At 46.0% G+C, this 19702-nt stretch overlaps 1 protein-coding gene and 1 long non-coding RNA gene across 15 annotated transcripts in view; one reads left to right on the top strand and one right to left on the bottom strand.

Annotated features, from left to right (window-relative positions):
- The window catches only part of Ica1 (islet cell autoantigen 1), a 141723-nt gene extending 136805 nt beyond the window's left edge, over positions 1-4918 (top strand). For 10 of the 12 annotated variants that reach the window (XM_087901779.1, XM_087901774.1, XM_087901782.1 and 7 more), the window contains exons 14-15: positions 2616-2705; positions 4658-4918. In XM_087901779.1, coding sequence (XP_087757905.1) covers positions 2616-2705; positions 4658-4779 — 212 coding nt within the window. In that variant the 3' untranslated portion in view covers positions 4780-4918. The remainder of the gene's footprint in view (positions 1-2615; positions 2706-4657) is intronic. The other 2 variants (XM_087901784.1, XM_087901783.1) reach the window with 1 other exon arrangement.
- A 5512-nt stretch (positions 4919-10430) lies between these two features.
- On the bottom strand, positions 10431-15994 carry LOC146889716 (uncharacterized). Of its 3 annotated transcripts, none has more exons than XR_014999910.2 (4): positions 15623-15994; positions 12954-14410; positions 10882-11098; positions 10431-10656 (listed from the first exon to the last, which is right to left on the bottom strand). It is a non-coding gene; the product is annotated as an uncharacterized LOC146889716 (long non-coding RNA). The 3 variants fall into 3 exon arrangements; XR_014999909.2 differs by having other exon boundaries at positions 10431-11098; positions 12954-13171; positions 14288-14410; XR_014999906.2 differs by having other exon boundaries at positions 10431-11098.
- Between the last annotated feature and the right edge of the window lie 3708 nt (positions 15995-19702).

Below are 19702 nucleotides of genomic sequence, written 5' to 3'. Positions count from 1 at the left end.
AACACTAAGTTCTCTCGCCATAGCAGTTTTCCTGACAGAAGCCAAGACATTTGAAATCTGGTTGTTGTTCCAGCCATAATCCTCCTCATAGCATCCTTTCCCTAAATAATTTCCAGGGCCATATGAAGGAACCTGGAATTGCCTTAGGGATTTGTTCAATAGCTACTATCACATCGGTGCCTTTTTATCTGACCCCATACGCATATTCAATCTGCTACATGGATATGTATGCTAGATGGGCATGTATGTGACTCTATATACTGGCTGTTGATTGTGCAGACCATAGGGAGGAGCCATAATGTCTAGATGTCTTTAAAATTGCTGAGGAAACACTATCACACCATCTAGGCCCCCAAAGAAGAGATCTCTTCAAGTTCTTCCTCCCACATATATGTTCTCTGCGGTGAGGAAGCCTCGCCTTATGGATTCTCAATGTTGCTTGCATAGCTTATAACTGTAGCTGAGCGATAAATACCCAATAGTACCTCGTCACAGAGGGATTCAGCTGGATGACATTTGTAGGCTGGGGTATAGTTCAGGGGTAGAGCATTTGCCTAGCATATACAATACCCTGAATGGGATCCCCAGCACCCCACCAAAAAAATACATATTTTACTTTATAAAGAAATCTTGCATCATCATCATCCCCTTACGTGGTATGCTCAAAAATACAGTTTCGGGTGCTGACGAGATGGGGGGACTGTTACCAAGTTAGCATTGACCCCTCAGCCTTTCCCGTAACTGATGCTACCGGGCACATATTTGCTCCCACATCTTTCCCTTTCCGCACTGACTGCTTCTATGTGATTTGGGTCTAGAAGGAAAATGGTTAAGGGCCAATTTTCTAGGAACTGGGCAGGTTTTGTTATTCCTGGATCACACCAAATGCTGGTCATTTAAAATTGTTTTATTGGAGTATAATTTACATGCCATAAAATTCACTAGCTGTAAGAGAACAGGTCAAGGATTTCTCGTAAATTCATATAGTGAAGTTGGAATCCCAGCATCCCAGAAGGCTCCTAAGACACCAGAAGCTTCTGGTGGTTGCATATGAATCATGCTGACTGTATGCCTAAGTACTGTTTCAATGAATAGCAATGCTGTTTAAAAATCCTTTCTGTTTTCCATTGCTTTATACCAAAGAAATAGGCCATAGATCATCTGTTTCCTTACTTGTCAGTCTTCATTATTAAGCCTGTGTATTGCTCATCTAAGATGAAGTACTTCTAGGTAGTGAGTATCAGAGACCATATGGGCTGCCAAGTACAAGGCTGCCATCTCTTAAGATGTAACACACCGAAAGTGAGCTTCTTGCATGTAAAGGGAGATTTAAATACTTTGTATTGATTCAAGAATTATATAGCCAAACCCCCACTGTGTGCCAGGCAGTGTCCGAAATGATGCAGAAATGAATAATAAGTGACCCAAGGCTTCAAGGGTTCATGACCCTTAAATGTGGCAAAAATACAAACTAATAAAAATAGTATAATCCTATAATTGAGTCCACTGGAAAGTGTGGACATTAGAATAGCAGAATAAATAAATGTTGTTCAGTTCTGTAATTTCTGTAGCAGTTTGCCTGGAAACTGTATTCCCTCGCCCATCTGAACTGTCCAATCCAAACACAGTCTCTCTTGAGGACTTTGGTGGAGACTATTATTCCTTACAAAGAAATATGAAATGCTGTAAGCAAGACCATCTCTGTGAAAGGACAGAGTTTTAGGCATAATGGTCCCCATAGTGATGCCCTGTTTGACAATCGACATTTCAACATGGGCTTAATCAGGAAGCAGCTACCTGGTCTGTGTTACATATTTTGAAGTGTTCAGAACGAAAGATTTCATGTCTCTTTCAAGAGATAAGACCTCGAACACAAAGAACGAAAGCAGAGCTTCAAAGATGTATACAGTAAATTTCTAAACTAAAGATGAGTCCTGCTAGGATAGCCAGGACAAACAGTAAACGTCGTGGGGAATGGGACTTGTTTCCCTAAAGCCAGAGTGCTGAAGGCCCCACCCATGCTCTGCAGGCAGGGCACAAGGCTATGACAGAATGCTGAGGGGCACAAGTCAGATGTCATTGTTGGGTATGGCCTAAAGTTAGTGCTCACATAAGCTCTCCCCACTCATCTATTTATTTAACTGTATTAATTCAGCTTCCCAATGTACAGGAAATAGTTGCACATGACCCTCTTGGTAGAGATGTGTGGTTACTAGTTCTATTGCTGTGTTTATTCAATTTTAAGCCTTCTTCATTTGTGACAGGAAACCATGGCTCTCGATTTTCTAACGGTTTTTGGTGTGGTTATGAAATCACCATTCTCGGCAAGAAAATGGGTATAAAACACAAAAGGCAAAACAGCGCTCTGATACTAGAAGCTTCTTGGCTGCCTTTCAAAGTCCCTGTTTTCCTTACTTTCCCATTTATTTCAATGGATATGGCCCCATGCTTCTCTGGTTCCCTCAGAATTTTCCCCGTCTGAGAGAAAGGTCTTGTCACACTATCCTCTGCCTTCTTGCTGGAGACATGGGTTAGAACCATGCATGTGCCCAGCAGCTGCTGAGGTGTTGTGACTGCTCCTGCTAGATCTAATGCCCTTTGGTTTTAAATATTAGGCTGGTCAGAGAGCAGAGACATTCCTCATGCATGGTCATGGTCAGCACCAAAGACGAGCAATTCAAATGACAACAGCTCCGCACTGAAAGGTAACAGTCTTGCCCCTCTGCCATGACAGCTGTCTTCTTCCCAGCAGCCCTGTTGCTCTTCCTGTATTTCTTTACTAGCTTGCATTTGCACATCTAGACCTCAAATGCCAGGCTGTGGGATGCGGCGTTATGCATGATGCTAGAAATGGCATTCAGACTTTTTCCTGGCTCACTATCATCATTCCAATGAGCGTGCGTCCAATCCGTATATCTCCGTGTGATCCTTGCGATGAGAAGCTGAAGATCAGTGTGCTTTGCTGACTTTAAAAATCCCGTTGTTCGTCGCACAAGGCAGAGAGAGAGAGCGCCCGGGGAGGGCGGGGCTTACTGGCTGTCAAACGAGGTCCTTTCAAGCTTGTGAGATCTGTTTTCTTTTGGGACAGGCCACTGAAGTGAGCATCTGCTGGACAGATCTCATGTGTATTCCCAGTTCTATCTCTGTTCCTTTGGTTATCACCCCCTTTCTCTTTGACCAGAGAGGAAACGTCTGCCCCATTATCGTCAGAAAGTGTTCCTATGGTGTTCTAATAATTTGCACCTGGTTTTGCTCCAAGCCGAGACCTGGGGATCTGAGGATTGCCTTAAAGTGCAATCACCTGCCTTAGCTTCTAACTGCAAGGCTGTGATCACTCTCAGCAGCTCTTCTCAGACCTTTGCAAGAGGTTAGGAGGAAGGGGAAGCAAGTGTGTAGCATATTTTCACTGGAGCCATCTTTATAGCCTCTATCAGGAATTGAGATAAACTAACCCATCTACATCAGTCTTGCCCCACACAGTGTCCTCATCTGACCTCCAACGTGATGACTTGAGATTCGCTCCAGTCCGGGGGCTGCCAGGGCTAACCACATAGCATTTGATTAAGGCTGCCTGTAGCAGCAACCTATTCAGAGAACTGTTCTTTCCATCACTAGCTGTCCCTATGTATGCCAGTCGCATCTCAAATCTTACAACATAATTAAGACATACATCGGTTCAGTCCTAACAAAGTAATGAACCTATTGAGTATTCTGATTAGAAATGGGGAGATGAACCTAAGGTATAAAGTTACTTCAATGTCATTTTGAAGAACCAAAGATGTTTTGTATGCCTCTAATCCCATCCTATGCCTTCACCCTCTGCAGCCAGGTGGCAAGCACATTGCCAGCTGCTCCCTGCTGGAAGGGCACTCTATTAGAGAGACATGTATTCATGCTTCTAACACCTCCACCTGTGGCCGGGGCGGGGAAGCATGGATTACGGAGCCAGTGAAGTAGGTCCTCACATGGAATGATTTATGTGAAGAGAGTTGTAGCCCGTTTCTAAATCACTTGCATGAAACGCTCTTTTGAAAATTCTCTTCTCATCTGGAAGACACTTCGGCTGTCTGACCATGGTATTTGGAAAGGTAGGGTGGCTGCTTTGGTGAAACGGCAGTAGAGTGAGGGACTCCAGTGAGGCCAGATGAAGGAATTTCAAGCCTGCCAAGGGAAGGGAAGGCACTTCAAGGGCCTTTTGCCTTTGACAGGAAGAGGTGAAAAAGTCAATGGCCATAATGGCAGAGCGACTTGGCATGGGTATGACCTCCTCTCGGCCTGTGCCTTTGAAGGGTGAAAAGAGAAACAGCAGATTGTTCCTGACCCAAGGGAGCCCTCCAGCAGACACTGGAAAGTACCTTGCTTCTTCAGCCATTCAGTGTGATTTCTGAAATAGCCGTGCTGCTTCCTGATTGAGGCAGAAAGACGTGTGTGTGGGGTTTTAAGCAGCTCTGTGAACTGGAGCAGGAGGTGTAGCTACAGGTGATGCTTAGTGAATTTAGAGAGAACACAGCATGAACCCCTTTTTCATGAGCCCCCAGGAGTGCAGGCCAGTCAGGGGACATGGAATTCCTGAACGGTCATGGGATACCTGAGCCCAGTATGGCAGAGATGGTCCTTGAGAAGGTGGTTTTATTCACATTTCTTCTTCTTTCCCCAGAGCCCGCCAAGGCTTCCTCGGACCTGACAGCCTGGTTCAGCCTCTTTGCTGACCTCGACCCGTTATCAAATCCTGATGCTGTTGGGAAAACTGATAAAGAACATGAATTGCTCAATGCATGATTATGCAGCCTTCACCTGGGAGCCCTCGGGCTGCTCCGCAGCACCTGCTCCAGGGCTTGCAGAAGTCTCAGTATGCTGTTTTAATATTTACGTGCCATTTTAATAAAATGAGAGGGTCAAGGCCCTGTTTCTAGTCGCACAGTGATTCCCTCTTACTTGGTTTGCTGTTCTCTGTGTGCACTGCACAACAGGGGGGTCACAGCAGCAGTTAGCAGGCCACTCCTCGCTCTTGCAGACGCCCCATCAGAACCATTGCTGCGTCAGGACGCTGTGGTGAAATCCCAGTCTAACTTACACACCTGAATGTGGGCTAACATAATATGTCCTCGGGGCCACCAGGAGGCTAACAAAGGTTTGCGCTTGCTTGTGCCCTATCACCCTCAGAAGAAGCTTCAGGAAGAACCTTTCATCTTGCCACACCACCTTCCACTGACCTCTGGGTGAGGACCAGGACAACCAAAGACACACACAGTCTCCCACCACACTTGACAATGGCCACAGCGCCTTTCCACTGTGTGGACCTTTCTGTGCTGCATAGTTGCACATCCTGATGTCTCCATCTTCGTAGCTGAACTCAAAAACGTATTCCAGTAGCCTCTTGTAGCATTCTTCAATAGAAAAACATAAACACTAAACAAAACATCACTCGATACACCAAGTCAAGTTGTGGATTCTGTGTGGAGACCAGTTGTGCTAAGAGAAGTACTGTGGATGGTGGGCTAGAGGGCGCAGGTGGGGCCCACAGGCAGTTCTGAAGCTATTGAATAGACCCCGTGCATCCCCAAATAAGGCGACCAGGTTACATGGGCTGCATGGGATTTTTGTAGGATCAGAAAACGGTGGTAACAACAGATTTACATGTGGGCACACTAACAGCTCAGATACTCTGTCAGTATCACAGATCCTAGAATTGGCACTTCCCCTCCTATGTCACAGGTCGCCTGCCAAGTCAGGTCCCACACATTTCCTGTAGTTCATGTACACCATGGCAATACACTTACGATCCTCTGTGAGAAGCAGGAGCAGCGGTCCAGTGGTAGGTCCTCTGTGCTAGGCCAGGCAGTGGCCTCTCCCGGGCCCTGTTGCCCATTCAGAAAAGGTTTTCTGGGCCATCTTCAGAAACACAGGAGCACCTCATGGAAGGGCTTGAGGGCTCGACAAAGCACTCTGAGGGCTGGAGACAAAGACTTTGGAGGTGCCTTCTTGGGATGAGAATGAGAATGGTCTGGGAGACAGCTGGGGCCTTGGCCCGTACAGGCTATCATTACTAGAATCTCCTCTAGCAGATTCCTCAGCTCTACATTAATGCACTTTCAAGTTGTCAAGATGCAAAATCAGAAGCCACACTTCACAGTTCTCTAAACATAGGCATGCTTGCCCTCTACCTAAACCACCATCTGGGATGCTAGAACAACCCTACTCAGTCCTGTCTAGCCATGCCAGGAGGGTGCCCTATCAGGGTCAGGGCTGGGCTTTAAGCACATGCTTCTACCATTAGATACTGCCACCCTAGAGTCACCGTGGGAGCAACAGATTAATGTGGAATGGGGACTAAGGGTCCTGGTTTCACCCTGGATTACATCTGTTTGCAGCCATGAAACACCCCAGGAGTCCCAGTGAGGAGGTGACTCCATCCAGGCAGTGGGAGGGAGGTGGAGTTCTTCTGTTGTGAACAGATTACTCTAAACAGTAGGAGACTGCATCTAAGACCATCAGTGACCGAAGGACAGGGGATCATAGTAATAGGCTAAGCTTCACCACAAGGAAAAGGAAAGGGTTGCTCATGGGAGCATTTTCTCCCTGAATTTTCTTTGTGAAAAGGAAAGAAAAGAAAAAGACTCAGTCTCCTTTCCCATCTGCAGTCCACTAGGGCAGCCTCTTGATCCCTTTTGAGAGGCATGTTTTGATCCCACGCACACAAAGCCCCTCAACCTGTTCAAGGAGAAGCAGTTGCCGCTTGGTTGCCTTGTCCATGGCCTGTGCACTGTAACACTAATCCTGTCTCTGACATGAAGATGACAAAGTGTATTTACCATCGTTGCCAACAGTCTTGCTTCCTCTCCATCTCATGGCGGGTGGCTAGCCTGAGCTACAGTGACACCGGAGCCTGAGACAAGGATAGGAAGCCTCTTCCTCAGCCTTTCTTTGGTTTTCCTGCTGTTCCTGATGGTTTCAGCACGACCTTGTGCCCCCTCCCTTTCCCCCAGTGAACAGATAAAGAATACACACACACACACACACACACACACACACACACACACACACACACGGAAGGAGGGGCCAGGAATGATTCTGTTTGTGCCGGCCTTCCTTCCCCAACTGGCTCTGACTCCAGACACGCGTTACGGATTCATTCCCCTCAAAATGTAATTTTAGAAATGTCAAGTTGATTCTGAGTTCTGGATAAGTGAGAAAAGCGCCCGTCAGCCTCGGAATTAGAAATCACTGATTTAGAAAGGGCGACACTTTTTTTTTTTTTTTTGGTGCTGGAAGGTTTTCCTGAGAAAATGTGTTCTGCTTGAAGCCAGCACCCCTGGGTATGGAGGGGAGGCAAGTCCATTGTGCTTTAGCCAATTTTTAAAGCGGGTGTGGGGCCAGGGCTGAGGGCCCTGAAGGTACTTTCTGAGGCTGCCCACCTACCGGATGACACCTACCAGGTCCCTCTTACCTTCTACAACGCTCCCCACCCCACAACTTCTGGAATCAGCTTGATTTCCCCTTTTAGAGATGTTGCACCAAGACCCCACCCCAGAGCCCCTCTCTGGCAAGGGTCCATGACTAAATACTAACACTGTTAGATTTTACCAATATATCAGAGCTGCACCTGACTTTGTGATCAACTAGTGTCCCCCAAAAGGCCACCATTAATCCCCTGCTTCCTGCTTTGACTGTAAGTAGCTTCCTGCTCCTCACGGACACCCTCAGTGCAGAGATGTAGGTAGGTCTCCAGCCTTGTTGGAACACAGATTCCAGGTTGGAGGCAAATCCAAATAGCTGACCGTGGCTGCCAAGAATTCTGAATCGGGAAGACTTCTAGTAAATGAGCAATGTTTATGACGGGTGTGGGGGAACCAGCACCGCCTCAGACCTTGCCTTTCACAAAGCTTTTAAAAGTTAACTTTGTTTTTATCAAAAGGAGCTAGTATTCTGGAACCTTCAGGGAGGGACATGTGTGACAAGAACAACAAAGTTCAGAACCTAGTCATTACCAAAACCCATTCCAGCTCAAACGGACTTAAACATCCAACCTGTAAATCCAGCATTCACAGAAGGTAGAGGCAGGAGGACCATGAATTCAAGGTCATACTTGGCTAAGTAGTCAGTTTGACTAGCCTAAACTAAAGGAGGCCCTGTCTCAATAAATTAATATTTTAAATGTATGCCAGCAGGCATATTGTTCAGGTGAGTTTCAAGACTATAAACTTCAGACATAGTTGGATCTAAAGGTTCATATTTGAACTCTTTCTTTCTCTCAGCTCTGAATCCCCATTTCTTCAGCCCTTCAGGAGACGAAACGGTCACCAGTTTCTCTAGTGGGAGTTTTGGAATATACCATATGTGGGTCCTGTGTCCACTCTAGAGTCACTGGGATCAAAGGGTAGAGAACAGGCTGTTTGATCGGCTCCTTCCAGGTAAACTGGGATAGCATTCCTAAAAGACAGAGTGGATGAAGCACAAACAAATGCGCTAGAGATTGCCCTGGTTTCTCTACTGAAATGACTTCCAGGAGACAGTTAATGTCTCTGGGCCCTAATATCCTCCTCAGGGACGGGTGAGAAGGCACAGTGTCAACATCTCAGATACTGGGTGTAACATGAGGGGCCAGCTTGTTGGGGTTGCTGTCCCACCCGGTACCCCACAACCGGCAAGCCCCAAGGAAAAATCACACACAGGACTCCAAAAGGTTATAAACTGATTGGCCCATTAGGTCAGGCTTCTTGTTAACTCTTATAACTTATATTAATCCATTATCATTATCTATGTTAGCCATAAGGCTCTGTACCTTTCTCAGCTGGGCAAGTTACATGCCGCCTCTTCGGTGATCTACGCAGGAGTCCCGAGGGAGCTTCTGCTTCCAGAATACTCCCAGTCTCTTTGCTCCACCCCTACTTCCTGTCTGGCTTTCCCGCCTATACTGCCTGCCTGGCCAATCAGCATTTTATTAAAATATGATTGACAGAATACAGACAATTCTCCCACACCAACTGGGAGTCAGGGAGAAGGCATACAGCAGACTTGTTTATCTAACAATGGGGGGAAACTTATATACTCTCCCAGCACCCAGGCGCTCTAATGACAACTGATAGTTGACACCACGTGGCCACCCCTCATTGGCTAGGCATGGTCAGGGCCTCTGACAGCACCAGGCCGACTCCAGGTTGGCTCCTTTTGGCTTGGTAGCCTTAACTTCCTACACTCAGAGAAGAATGAATGGCAACAAGGCCATTAGAGAAGCCGGCATCCTGAGTTGTTGAGGTTCCTTGCCTTCCAGTGCCGATTAGGCATTATGGAAGGGTCAGACACCCTCTACGTCTGACACACTTCTATCCAGATGAGGAAACTAAGGACCAAGGAGCCACCAATAAAATACTCAAAGTCAGTGACATCCTGGGACTGAAACTCATGTGGTTGGATCCCAAGTCAGGGCTTCTTTTATATCCAAGTGTTTGCTGGATATATCAAGCTATAGGAAAGAATGCAAAGACAGCCAAATCTCCTGTAAGAACCAATATTTATCCCCACACATACATTTCTTATTTTTCTTATCCGAAGCCAGTTATTAAATACAGCCTTTAAGGAAAGATTTAGGAAAGCAGTTGAGGGCAATAAACAAGAGTTTATCTCTAAAGCCAGAGATAAAATCTTCAGTGAAGTAGGCTCTGCCAGCTGTAGGTCATAACCCTCTCCGAGGAAAGTAACAGCCCTGGTCCAGTGGGGTTGCTACAGAGTAAGGACCTCCGTTCTAGGTGACCTCAGCTCATACCAGCGCACAACTGTGGGAACAGGCATTGCCGGGGCTCCATTGCCGGGGCTCCATTGCCGGGGCTCCCTCAGTTCGTGAGATGATTTACTAAAGTGAGCGAGGGAAAGGAGCTGTTCTTTCTCAGCCGCCTGCTAGCGGACCCACCAAGCTCTATTTCCTTTCCACACTATCAGCTCATTCCTAAATATCAAACGAACGGAGCGGGGTGCGCCTGCAAAGTCTGGTGAAGAACTGGAGACAGGGCTCCAGGAGGGCTAGTGCACGGTGCCCAAAGCCTGCAGTTTGACCCGGAGTACCACAGTAAGTGGGCTTGGTGGGACAATCCCAAATCAGGAGGTGGAGACAAGAGGATCCAGCTCAAGCGCATCCTCAGCTACATACAAATCCCAGGTCCGCTGGCTACAGGAGACGCTCTTTCCCCCTCCACCCCAGTATATCTATGTCTATCTATATAATTTTACATAACATTCTGTAGAAATTTATAAAATTATAGATAAATTTATAAAATTATAACTATATATAATTATATATATTATACATCTACTTTTTAAAAGAAAGTCTAATAAACAAGTGTTTTCTGATTTTCCCATAGATTGGACAAGATTCTCTGCTGAAGCTAGGGGAAATAAATGGGCTTTTGTTGGATTCAAGGGATACAATACAATACTTGCCAATTTAAAAAGTTCTTTTATTATTTTATTTTATTTTTTTACAATGAATCACTCACTAACCAGAACACATTAAAATAATGAGGACGCAGAGCAATTGGACCCCTGTAAGATTGTTGATGGGAAGGTGAAATGGAGCAGCTATTTGGGAAAAGAGTTTGGCAGTTTCACAGAAAGCTGAGCACATGCTGTATAACCGGCCAGTCCCACAACGAGCAATTTACCCTGGAGAGAGGGAAAGAGAAAAAAATACATGTATGTATATATATTCACACAGAAGCCTCTGTGTAAGTGTATAGCAGCTTTATTCATCGTCTCCCAAGCTGGAGGCAGCCCAGCTGTCTTTCAGCTGCTGAAAGAGTAAAGCGAAAAGTCTGTGATGCAGGCATAGAGAAGCACTATTTCTCAGTCAACACGAGCAAGCTACCGACACACGTGAGGCGAACTCACCTGAAAGCAGGCACCCCCGAGATGATGCTGTGTGAAGAAAGCTTTCATCTGTAGATTCCTCCCCCAAGTCCACAGCCCAGTTTAGAAACAAGAACAATGCTGTGCAAAGTCAGAAAAGGGCTCGGCATCAAATCCCAGATCAGTACCTTTCGAGAGCATCCACATCTTGAAGAAAGCCACACAGCCAAACATGGAACCTGGAAGGAACATGGCACTACTGGGCAAACCAGTGAGCCCCAAACAAAGTTAACAGTTTAGATAATAGTACTGTGCCAATGCAGGTTATTAAAAATTTTAACAGGTGTCATACAGTTATGTGGGATGTTAATAGGAGGGAAGCCAGCCAAAGCCTATGGAAACTTTGTATTACCTTGCAATTTTTCTATAAATCCAAAATATTCCATAATAAATGCGGTGTCTTTGTTTTTTACCCTAAAGGCTTGGTGCTCTATGGTTTCCATATGTATAAAACTTGGAAAAGTCAGACCTATAGGGACAGACATCAGATCTCATGTGTACTAAAGACTCAGGAGGAAGGGTGGTAGTGGACTGCAGAGCACACGGAGAAGTTAGGGGGACAGAACTCTGCTGGGGTTCTGTTGATGGTTACATGACTGCCTGAATTTGACAAAACTGATCAAGGTAAACACTGAAAAGTGTGATGGTACTGAGTATAAATTATGTCTTAGTAAGTGTGTTAAAGGGAAGAGACTACAGTCCATATGAAGCAGGAGAGCCCCTGGGAATGCAGAAGGCTGCGATGCAGGGGAGAGAAGCAGACGAGCCTCCAGCTGCAGGCGAGCAATGCTACTCCCAGCCACCTCCACCTGGGTGTCAGCGAGCACACAGCAACCTGACCATCAGCAAACATGGCCATGCAGCATTTGAGCTTTTCAGGCACTGAAGCAAGGGAGGGCGAGCTGGGGTCACACATTGTATGCTTCATCCAAGGACTAGCACATTCCCTAGAAGTGGCCATGTGGTCCAGCTCAGCGGCAGGGGGCTGGGAAATAGCTTCTGGCAGATGGAATAGTTCACGAATCCTACACCCATCTGGAAAAGGGTCGTGGTCTTCGAAGATTGTTTTGAAAACATTGCAGTAGTGAAGCACATCAATCAATGGCAAGAAGGAAATATGCGAGTATTACTAAGAGGATTTTTGATCTGTTTTAAAATACAAAAAAATACTGAATGATGGATATCTCTGGCTCCTTACAGAAGATTGGAACAAAAGTTTTGTAGATGTACCATTATATTCAAGATACCTCCATATTCATGTTCCCCCTTATAAGCATCCCTGGCTCCTGTCATATCTGGAAGGACACAGATCTTCAGCTAGCAGTGAGGAGCCTGAGCCACAGGGCCACCCGGTTTCATCAGATGATCTCAGAAACCTGGTGGAACAGCTCGTCACCTGAAGAGTTAGACGATTTCAGATTCTTCCTCCTTTCCTTTGGGCTGCTGATCACATAAATCTGTTCGCTATTAAAACAATGGCCTAGGTTACCAGAAACAGTGCAGAGTCACTATAAAGCTACAGGAACGCCACGCAAGCACAGATAGGCTGGCAGAGCAGAGTCGAGCTATGGAAAAATGGGGCACCAGAACTAGATGATAAAGCCTATTGCTGAAGACACCACACACCTGGATTATAAACTAGACATAGAATAGGCTAGAACTGAACTCTTCCCTTTGGATGGTTCTCATGGCACTAGAAGGTGCTAGGCTAGAACTGAACTCCTCCCTTTGGATAGCTTTCACAGTGCTAGAAGGTGCTAGTGAAACTGTTAGGAGTGAAAGATTTCAGTGACCTACAGACTGCTGGGCAGGATGTACCCTCTGTGCTATGACGGCACAACTGTTGAGGGTTAACCAGCCACTCCACAGTTGTCAAGGTCATCTCCCCAGGAGGGAATCTATAGCTGGTCTGCAAACCCAGTCAAAAACCTTGCCTGGAGATGTCATAAACTCCAGAAAGGAACTACTGTTGTCTAACGAAATTGATGTAGTGCCAAACTACCTTCTAAACATCTGCATTTATATCCATAGATAAATGCTACTGTGGGCCTTACCTGACAAGCTTCCCTTTGCAGTGAACAGTGGTGGATACAGAGACTCGTGGCTGCCAAAGTTGCCCAGAATAAGTTGCCATTTATACTGTCCTCTCAAGGCTCAGGAAGCATCATAGAAGAGGTGACAGAAAGAATGTAAAAGTCAGAAGATAGAGAGAACGCTACAAAATGCTCTCTCTAGGCATGCCACAGTCACTGCGATCAGCAGCTGCCGCTACCTGCATAGTTGTATAAATCGATATTCAGTCATAGGCAGAAAAAGAATGTATGGCACCCCATCCCTCCACGCTTAACTATCAGCTACTGACAGATTCTGGAGCCATTGTTATTAGTAGTGTACCCAACTGTGAGTCCACAAGGCCTCAACAGATAATTTCAAACCCAGGGTCACACAAGTGGCCTCAGTTAGTGGGTCACAAAACAAACAAACAACAACAATAAAACATGAGTGTGAGAAAGATTTGTAAGTAAGGGGAGGGGGTGCAGATGGGAGGATGGGGTAAAAGTAATCAGAATGCATTATGTACATGTATGAAACTGTCAAAGAACAAATTTAATTAATAAAAATAAAATTTAAAATGTGGGTCACTGAGTCACCTTAAGGACTGAGTGTCATTGAACTCCTCCTGATGCTCATGCAAACCTCTTTGAGCAATTGCACCTCTCTGCACTCCACTCTGAAAATAGGATCTTTGCCCTTAATTCAAAAATCAACACCTAGGATTTGTCCTCCAGCCACTCAGGTTACTGATCCAACGGCCCTGCTATGTTCAACATATCCAAATGCTAGATCTAGAATTCTTGAACATTTAGCCATAGTTATTGAACCTTTCATTTGGTCTTCTGGAGAGAATGGTTCAAATCAGTCAAATTTTGGAGTCCCCCATGGTCTGAATCAAACCCGCTCCTCCGTACTTGATACTCTTGGAATAGAACATCCAAGCCCATCAGAACGCCTTTTTCTGCTATAGTAATAGGATGAGCAACTTCCTCATGACTCACTCTACGGTTTGCATGGGAAATATCCTGCACGGGCTCATGTGTTTGAATGCTTTGTCCTCAAATGGTGCCACTCTTGGGAAGGTGGTGGAACATTCAGAGGTGGATCTTTCGAGAGGAAGTGGGTTCTCTAGCCTAGCTCTACTTCCTGTTCACGCTATGCTTCCTGACTGTAGATGCAACATGACCAGTCAGCCTCCCGCTCTTGCCTCTACGCCTTCCCTGCCACACAGGATGGTATCCTCCTGGATACAGTCAGAAATAAACCCTCCCTTCATTGACTGGCTTTGATGGGGCTATCTGGTTGCTGCAGTTAGGACAGTAAGCCCACTCACCTTGTTCGAAAGTTGACCAGAAGTGCTCAGGAGTGCAGAGGACTCACAAACAGGCACTGGGGAAATGAGGAATGTTAAACTCACAGGGTTATCTCCTCAGTGGAGGGCACGGACACCTGTTTTCTGCACAGAAAGACGGTAGAGGACATAATTAATAGGCTGGTGACCTGAGCTATCTGTAGGGCCCCCACACCTGAATCCCACAGACTATTGTTTGCCCCAGATCCTTCTCTCAACCTTAATCTTGACTATTGTTTTTCAGTCAATAGAACCCACCCTGAGGGGAGACATCACAGTGCCTTGTAGCTTGGTGACCTCTAGGATGACCTAGACCTCACCAGATCTTTCCCTAGATCCTTAAGTTGTAGAACTCATTCTTATGGAAGAGGTCACACAGGCTTTGCAAAAGAGCTTTGATGTAGTAAGTCTTTAGCATTGTAGTGATCAGACACCAGGAAATTTGCTGTACTTAAATACACCTAGAATAAACCGCCTGGTGTCAGACTCTCTTGAACTGGGTTTCCTTCTTTCCTCACTGGCTTGTTACTCTGCCAGCTTTGGCACTTGCTGGGACCCACAAAGAAGAACTCTGAAGCCAGAGAGGTCCTCGCTGGCTCACTCTCCACCAACCAGGGAAGATGCCAATCATTTTAGAAACTCCTCTCCCAGAGAGGTTGGACTGTGTCTCGACTCTCTAGCACTCACCGTCTCCAGCTACTGTAAAGGGAATTCTTTCGTTGATTTTTATCTAAGTGTCTCCGTATTGGTGTGGTGCTCCAAAAATCAGTTCTACTTTCCCAGCACCCGTGCCGCTCTCCCATCCCAGTACAAACAGAAGTTCTCCAGATAGCAGCACTCGAGTAATCAATACCCCCGCTCCCATTCTCCTTTGCAATTTGTCTTGCCTTCTGCCAGCTGAGTCACAGTCTATTCTGCTCTGGAGATATATGGACCTCTTCAACAGTTCACCAACCGAGATCATATGTAAGGATTTGCGAAAAACGCACCTACGTGTATTTTTACCCGATGAAATGGACTACCATTTACATATATTCCCAGAGGAGCTGTTGAACAATGAAAGTCAGCAACAGATTAGTCCAGAAGATACCAGGGTACTTGGACCAGCCCCCCGGCCCTGCCCCAAACTCTGAGAACCCTTACCATCTGTGTACAATAGGGTTGAGATTCCCCAGTGGCCCCCTTACCAGCAGGGACGCCCCAGTCTTCTGTAATCTTTCCTTTTTCCCTGCCCTTAAAGGCTGAGATAGTCAAACAGTGCCTCCATAGTCAAACTGAGCTATATTTTTATCCTGCCAATAGGAGCTGCAATCCTACCTGAGCTGTGACTTTGGCTCCTGTTGAAAGGAGAGAGCAAATCCTCACCACACACTAGCGTAAGCTCTGGCTACCTGCAGTTTGTTCCCATCTGTTTCCTGCCCTCGCAGACAGCCCGCCCTAGCTTCTCCAATGGTGCGCCTGTGAGAAGCCCAGAGCTAAACAGGCTTGGTTTCTGACCTATAAACTTGGTCTGCGTTAAACAAAGGGTACCTCAAAAAGACAAGGGGTGGACCTGGGTTGAAGCCTCAACCATCCTAGGTTTCTGGCATTTTGTTTTCCAGATCTAGACAGGATTCGGGGGAGCCAGACCCCCAGGATCACAGATACGATGACAGATGATAGCCAGAGTCTTCTGAGTAGTCACGGGCAGAGCTGTCACAGCGGGGCATTTGACTGCCCCACCCTAGGAAACCAAGGAAAGGGGCAAAGGACATACAGAGGAGGAAGTTCACTGCACATCTGTTGAGTTAATGCCCATATAACTATCACTATCAACCGTGTGTGTGTGGGGTGTGTGTGTGTGTGTGTGTGTGTGGTGTGTGTTCTAACTCCATTAACTCCTTCTGACCAGCTTTTCTACAGCTGGTAGAAAAGCAAGTATTATCCACAAAAGAGCTACTCAAGGCCAGATACTATGCTCATTTCATATTAACTCCGTTTTGGTAAAGGATTTTTTTAATATGCATACTCTGGTTATTGGAATAAGAATGCCCCCGCATAGGCTCATAGATTTGAATGCTTGGTTACCATGGAGTAGTAACAATAGCTACACTATTTGTTTAGGTCAGTGGTTCTCAACCTTCCTAATGCTGTGACCCTTTAATACAGTTCCTCTTGTTCTGGTGACCCTCAAACATAAAATTACTTTCGTTGTTACTTCATAACTGTAATTTTGCTACTGTTCTGAATCATAATGTAATTGTCTGCTGTGCAGGGTGTCTGATAAGGGAGCCCTGTGAAAGATCATTTGAGAACTGCTGGACCAGGAGGTGTGGACTTGTGGGGTTAAGTGTGCTGCTGTTGGACGAAGTTTCAAGGGCTCAAGCCAAGCCCAGAGTTTCTGTCTCCCTGCTTCCTGTGGATCCGGATGCAGGACTTTCAGCTACTTCTCCAGCACTGTGCCTTCCTGCATGCTCCTGGCCGCGATGACAATGGACCACACTCTGAAACTGCAAGCCAGCCCCGATTAAAGCTTTCCAAGAGCCGATGTGGTCACGGTGTATCTTCACAGCAACAGAACACTGACTGAGACGCATGTGAAGCATGTCACTGGTTTTTCACACACACACACACACACGGGCGTGTTTCTAGACAGGGTTTCTCTGTAGCTTTGGAGACTGTCCTGGAACTAGCTCTTGTAGACCAGGCTGGCCTTGAACTCACAGAGATCCACCTGTGTCTGCCTCCCTGTGATTAAAGGCGTGAGCCACCACCATCGGGCAGCCTTTCATATACTTGCAGAGTCATGCAATCATGGCTAGTCTCTAATCCCAGAACATTATTTTTTCACTGATATTTGTTTCATTTGTTTGAAGGTTTTCCTTTTTTAACTTTCTTTTATTTATTCTTTATTTTTCACGTCATGCCTCCCAATCCCACCCATCTCCTTCCCACACCCCTTCCCCCCAGGATAAAACGAAATAAAATTTAAGAGGAAAAAAAAAAGAAAAAAAAAGGAAGAAGGGGAAAATCTCTTCATGGAAGCCACAGTGTGACTCAGTAAGTCACTGAGTGGGTCACCCCTTTATCCACACACTTTTATATGCCTGCGTTCGTCACGAAGAATCATTGGTCTGGTTCAAGGCCCCTGATCACTGCTATACCACTGACTCTGGGCCCAGGCTGGGACTCTTCCTGGACATCTGTTGTTCCAGAACATTTTATTGCTTCTAAAAGAAACTGTGTACCCACACTCTTTCCTTCCTCAGAACCTCGCAACCATCAGTCCCACTTCTGCCTAAGGATTGTTCTGTATGAAAATTTCCTATCAGTGGATTGTTTTGTACCTGGCCTGCTTCCCTTAGCATAAAGTTTTTCAGGCTCGTCCACACCATCTCATCAGTTTTATCAGCATCTCATTTCTTCTTGCGAGCAATGTTCAGTGGAATGCAGTTACATATGCAATGCATGTGGCCGTTTGGGCTGTTTTGACCTAGGAACTGTAACGAATTTGTGTACAAGTTTTTGTACAGACATGTATTTTGTTTTCTTCAGTGTATAAGCAAAATCGCTGAGTCAAATGCTAATTACACATCGCTGACTGTTACCACCCCACATGCTGCGGCCAGGTCATTGCTTTTACTTACAACTGAGTGTCCCTGCCCATCTCAGAGGCAGCCGCTGGGCACCCATGGAACACGATCCAGCAGTTTCCATAAAGTGTACTACAAACACGATCTTATTCAAAAGCAAATCACTTCGTCGTTTTCTGGCTTGGGGACAGTTTTCTAGATGAGGTAGTTGAAGAAGCATAAAAGAGATGGAAGATTTCTGGGCCCTCTGACTGCCCACTTAGTAAAACCATCTCACCACAGAAGATACGTTAGCTGAAGCCACACACCAGGAAATGCTCTACTCTAGCCTTTAGCTCGGGATATATCCCAGGCTGGCCTCAGACTCATGGTGATCCTATTGCTTTAACCTTGAAAATACTGGACATATAGGCACGTGCCCACTCTCAAGCCACTTTGATCTGGACACCTGCTGCTCATTTTTATTAAAAATATTCCATCGCTGCTACTGTGTCTTCCTCTCCCTCCTTTCATATTTGGGAATTATCAAGTTTTGTTTTCTAAAGGATAAGATTAATAGGTAATAATAGTCAAAAATATCAACAACAGCAAAGCTAATGCTAAAGAATTATCCACTCACACATATCCACCAGTGATTTTTGGCAATGTCTTTATGTCTTTTTGCTCATGTGCATATTTTTGTAAGAAAAAGTGGCTACACGGGTCTGTGCCCTTACTGAAGAGTCAGGAATTGCTGCAATACACGCCGCTGTTCAATATGAGTGCACCAGTCTGTCCTTGCGGAAGATAGTTTCCTAGACACCTGACAGGGCGACAAAACACCCAGATAAACATGAGGAAGGAAGACTGTGCTGTCAGAAGTCTGAGAATGAGGTTCTTGACCCGCCACTTTGGGCCTGTGGCAGCACACTGCATCTTGCTGGTTGGACATTGAAAACCTGTTCATTTTGTTGTAGCCTGGAAGCCGAAACAGAAACAGAGACGGGTAGGGAATATAATGTCCCCTTCAGGTTAACTCCCTCCTATTAGAGCCCATCTCTGAAAGGTTCTACTACTTCCCAGGGGTGCCACCAGCCAGAGACTGATCCTTCAGCACACAAACTACAGACCACACTGAACTTAATCCTTTCATTCTCTGCCAACTGCACGGCAACAGATTGCTTTACTTGACGTTCCTCTGATTACTAGCAAGGCTAACATTTATTTTCTCGTTACTCACTTCCCTCATTTTCACCTCACCCTTATGTCCCCTACCCTCTGCCGAAAGCTGGAGAGAGAGAGACGGATGGTAAGCAGTGGGGTAGGCAGAGGGAGGAGGACTGCCAATCATCCCGCAGAAGCTCTCATGACTTCTTTGTCTTTACTGATCTTTACAAAAGGAATACCTGTTTGCCCTAAGAAAATAAGTGAATACTCCCAACGAGCGCGTGAGCACTGAAAGTCCACCTACCAGCCTACCACCTGCAGGGTGAGTCTCAGCAGTGGCCACTCAAGGCCATCTCCCTTTATCCTCCCGCAGGACCTGCTATTCGGGCTACACATTCCAGGGAGCAATCAGGCGAGAAGGTTAGGCATCTGGGTAGGAATAGCTGCTTCCTATAAAGCTTCCCGGTCTTGCTCCAGGGTGCTGGCTGGGAAGGAAGCAGGAGAGACCACACCAGTTGTTTGTCTGTAATCAGAGGAGCAGGTGAAGGGAAGTCAGCTAAGATTACCCGTCTGCCTTGACTCCAGTCCATATGAAAAATGACAGGCTGCTCATTGCAGCATCTGAGTGGTGTCCTTTGTTAACTTCTGTCCCTTGAGTGCAATTCTTTTCCTTTACAAA

This window comes from Myodes glareolus, chromosome 25 (assembly GCF_982192425.1).
Source record: "Myodes glareolus chromosome 25, mMyoGla1.1, whole genome shotgun sequence".
NCBI classification, from domain to species: Eukaryota; Metazoa; Chordata; class Mammalia; order Rodentia; family Cricetidae; genus Myodes; species Myodes glareolus.
The sequence above is the reverse complement of the archived record's forward strand: the minus strand, read 5'-3'. Positions and strand labels throughout refer to the sequence as shown.